The following is a 4,366-nucleotide window of genomic DNA, read 5'->3' on the forward strand; positions in this document are numbered from 1 at the left end:
CACACACACACACACACACACACACACACACACACACACACACACCCCCAGAGTTCGTTCTCTGACCACGTTCCTTGATCTTGAAATTATAGTCATTTCTCTAAGTCCCCAGGAGGCAGAATATTTTAATTTTCTTATCATCTAAGAGGGGAAAAAGAGTATTTTTATTCAGCATTCTGGAGGGCAGGGGAAGGAATTCCCCAAAGTTGAGTTTTCTGGAGCCCCTGATAAATATTTCCTCTTTGCTCCCCCTTATTTCTCCATGTCTGTTCCTAGTTTTCTACTTTCAAATAAGTTCTCATTAGTATAATGTTGTATATTATGTATATAATTAGTATAATGTCCATGCAAAATTCTCATATGGTGATCCAGGGCAAAACTGTGAAACAGGCAAAGTTTGTTCTAAGCATCTTCTCCGCCCGCCCCCCCCCCCGCCTTTGTTCCCCCCAGTCCCTCCTAGAGGCATTCTTGCTGCCTGCCCCAGCCTCCTGAGAGCTCCCTCCAGTTCAGTACCACTTCCATAGGCCTTCCCTTACTCTTCTGACATCTGGACTGATCCCTGTAGTCTCCCCTCATCTCCCATGGATTCTCTTCTCAGAGCAAATGCCCAAAGAGAGGAATCTATAAGATAATTGTCTTTTTCTGAAAGAAACCTGTTAAAATGAGTTTAGACCAAGTTAGTATATTTCTATTTCTATGAGATATTTAAGAGGGGATTCCTTTGATCCAAAGGAATGACTCCCTCATAGTGGAATGTCAGGCAATAAGGCAGGTCAGTAGAGGAAATGTGTTGGGTTGGGGGCACCAGGGAAGGCTTTTTTAGAGCCCCATAAATTATGCAAGACAGGCTATTATGTCATTCCTCTATGAAGGGATCCTTAACCTGGAAACCATTAAATAAATAGATAGACAGATAGATGTGTGTGTGTGTGTGTATACACACACATATATGTACACACATGCACATATATTGCAACATACCTATGTATAGGCACATGTATACATATATGCATGTATACACATATATGTATAACCGTATTTCAACATAATTGGCTTCCTTTGTAACGTTATGCATTTAAAAACATTATTCTTAAGAGTCCAGAGGCTTCACCAGACTGCCAAAGTGTTCAATAACACAAGGAGGATGGTCTTGAGGCAAGACTATGCTTTAAGGAGAGAAGACAGTAAGATCCACCCTTGGAATATACTTATATGTGGGATGAGAAGGAAGAGAAAATGTTTTGCATGAGATTTATATATATATAAATATAAAATAAACTGTATATATATACATAGAATAAACTGTGTGTATATATATATATATAGATAGATAGATAGATAGATAATTTCCATTTTTAGAGCCTTTGGATAAAATATAAACTCCTCTGATTAGCACTCAAAGCTATTCACAACCTGGCCCATTTCTACCTTTCCAGTCTTGTACATATTATACTTCTCCTCACATTCTATGATCTAGACATGTACTGCTCCCGACCATAACATCCCCCACATCTCCATGCCTTCGCACTAGCTTTTCCTCCAGTCTAGAATGCGCTCCTCCCTCACCTGCACCACTTGGAAACCCCAGTTTTCTTCAAGAATCAGTTCAAGCTCCACCTTTTACACGAAGTTTTTCCTGACCACTACCAACCCCACCCCCAGCTGCCCTTCCTCCCAAGACTACCTCATATTTATTTGTGTATATGTTGTCTCCCTGATAGAATGTAAATTCCTTGGGGTCAGGAACCATTACACTTTTTAGAGTAATGAGCAAATAATTTTCTGTTTAGTTGATTTAGAATATAAATCTTCAATTCTCTTTGGGAGCTGGAGAACCAGTTATATTTGCCTCAGTGTGAGGAGTACAGTGAAAGGAAAGAGAGAGACAGAGACAGAGACAGAGAGAGAGAGGGAGAGAGAATCCAATCTCACATTACTTAGTCAAAAACAATACTGTACACTATAATTATACTCCCAAACTTCCCTGCTGACCATCAGGAATAGGGGCTGCCCAGTAGATGACTCTAGGCGAAAGAGGCATACACAGCAATGTACATAACCATTTACCTCTCTCTCTGTATTCCCTCAAGTCCATGATGTGTCCCTGAGTCTCCTGCTCCTTTTACAACCAAGTTCACTTTTGTCCTGATGTGCAGGGTCACTTGCAGGGGGCTTTGAGCAGTAGCACAGCTTCCTCAAGGAACTCTTCAGGTTCCTCATTCTCCAGGCAGCTTTTATTCCTCCTTTATCTAAAGGACTCACGTCACAGGGAGGCAACATCTCCATCTCCTCTGTATCAACCCCACCCCTTTGTCCCCTTCAGGATCTATTTGTGCGTCCTTCTAGACCTTTGATGCTTCTGGGTATATTTTTTTTTTCCTTTTCAATAATCTTTTCCTCTGACATTAAATAAACTCTTACCCCACTCCACCCCCATACCCACTTCCACTCTCTTTTTGTGAGTAATGACCAGGACCCTGGCTTGTCAAGATAAAAAGGAGTTTCTGAATTAAACAATATGATTAAAGACCAAATATGGGCAGTATTCCAGTCAATGTGGGTGGATAGCCCCCCAGATCACTCTCAAATGTGATTCTTACGGTCAATGGAATCTCAGTTGACAAAACATCATACAATATTATTAACAGCCAGCTGATCATTAGTTTTATCACAAACTGGACCAGGAGAAAAGCTGATTTCATTCATTCCATTACCCTCCCATTCTCAGAATGGAAATAGAGTTTGGTATCATATATTTCTGCTAACAAAGTTGTGATGGTAAAAGAACGACCGATTCTCAACTTTGCTCAAAGCTCAAACTGAACCAATATACATACAAACATACATATACATATATATACATATATAATATAAAATGTTGCTTGTTTGAGAGTGCTTTAGAAATTATAATAGCTTGAATACAAGTAAAAAAGAAACCCTGAAGTTTAGGGAAAATAAACAAGTTTGAACCCTTGGGTTCTCATCTCTATTTGATATTGGGGTGGTAGCTGAGGCCTTTCCGCCAAAACCGGCATCTTGTCTCAACTTACCTATTGTCATTCAACAAATATTTATTATGTGCCAAGAATGAACAAGGAACTGTTATGCCCTATAGAAGATAGCAAGGTACAATCCCTACCTTCCATTTTACAATCAAAAAGGAATTAACGGCCCCACCATCATCCTTGTTACCCAGTTGCATTACAACCTTCCAGTTCCTCTTTTTGATTCTCTCAGTCCTTTACCCCTTATATCCACTTACCCAAATCCTTTGGATTCTTCCTTTCCCAGGTCTCTTCATTCTCTCTTTCTCTCTAACCTTATTCTTGAATGTCTTCAATATTGCCTATCCTCCCATTTCTCATCTATCCTAGATACCACTAATAGAATAAATTTCTAAAGTTTTACTGTTATTTTCCTTCTCCCAACAACACGAAAAGCTGTTTTGTTACGTCAAATCAACATAGACACCTCACTCTGATGTTTAAGGACCTCTCTCAATTGGCCACCCCCCAACCCACCACCACCATTATTACCACATCCCTACAAGCTGTCTCTGGTATTTCTTTATCACATCCTCTAACCCAACTAAAATAGTCCACTTGCTGTCCCCACATCTGGTTTCCCACCCTCATGATCTGATTAAAACAGAGTACAGTAGGATCCGTTTCCATATGTTTTTCCCCTTCTTGACGCAGTATCACACTGGGGGTTCACACTATGGGACTATACTGCTTGTTGTTGCTGTTAAGTTGTTTCAGTTGTGTCTTTACTGCTTTCCCATGCTCAGTTTTTGGCAATCAGAAGACACTAACTCCTTCCCAAAATACCCCAAAGCCCTTTCTTTTTCTTTTGTACTTATGTCTAACCAGTCTTTTCTCATCCTTTTTGTCTTAGTGCATTTTGATCCTTGAATGAAATACCTTACATTTCCCCCTGTGAATACCACTGTTTTCTAGTTTTTTGTTGTTGTTTTTTCCCATCTTATCAAGGTCATTTTTTACTTTGTACATATTTCCAAGGTATTTGCAATTCACCTAATTTAGTATCACCTCCATATTTCATAAGAATATTTTAAACTCCATTATTCATGTCCTCAATAATGATATTGCACAGAACAGGCCCCAAAGATGACTCAATTCAATTCAATTCAATGAATATGTTTTAAGCAATTGCTGTATTCAGAGAACTATGCCAGGCATGGACAAAGAACCAAAATTTAGGCAAGACAATGTCCTTAAGCTCATGCAGTTTATAGTCAAATAGAGAAGTTTAATAATTTGATACTTTGGTATAGGTATTTTCTTTAATGGTATAGTAATACAAACCATCCAAGCTCTCTCCCTATCTTTGCACAGATTCTACA

The 4,366-nt window shown here is 39.2% G+C and overlaps 1 protein-coding gene across 1 annotated transcript in view; it reads right to left on the reverse strand.

Moving 5' to 3' along the window:
- The window catches only part of HDC (histidine decarboxylase), a 30,090-nt gene extending 27,904 nt beyond the window's left edge, over positions 1-2,186 (reverse strand). Inside the window, exon 1 of the mRNA XM_027840869.1 lies at positions 2,068-2,186. Coding sequence (XP_027696670.1) covers positions 2,068-2,095 — 28 coding nt within the window. The 5' untranslated portion in view covers positions 2,096-2,186. The remainder of the gene's footprint in view (positions 1-2,067) is intronic.
- Between the last annotated feature and the right edge of the window lie 2,180 nt (positions 2,187-4,366).

Source organism: Vombatus ursinus, unplaced genomic scaffold (genome assembly GCF_900497805.2).
Source record: "Vombatus ursinus unplaced genomic scaffold, bare-nosed wombat genome assembly UNPS02014848.1, whole genome shotgun sequence".
Classification (NCBI taxonomy): Eukaryota; Metazoa; Chordata; class Mammalia; order Diprotodontia; family Vombatidae; genus Vombatus; species Vombatus ursinus.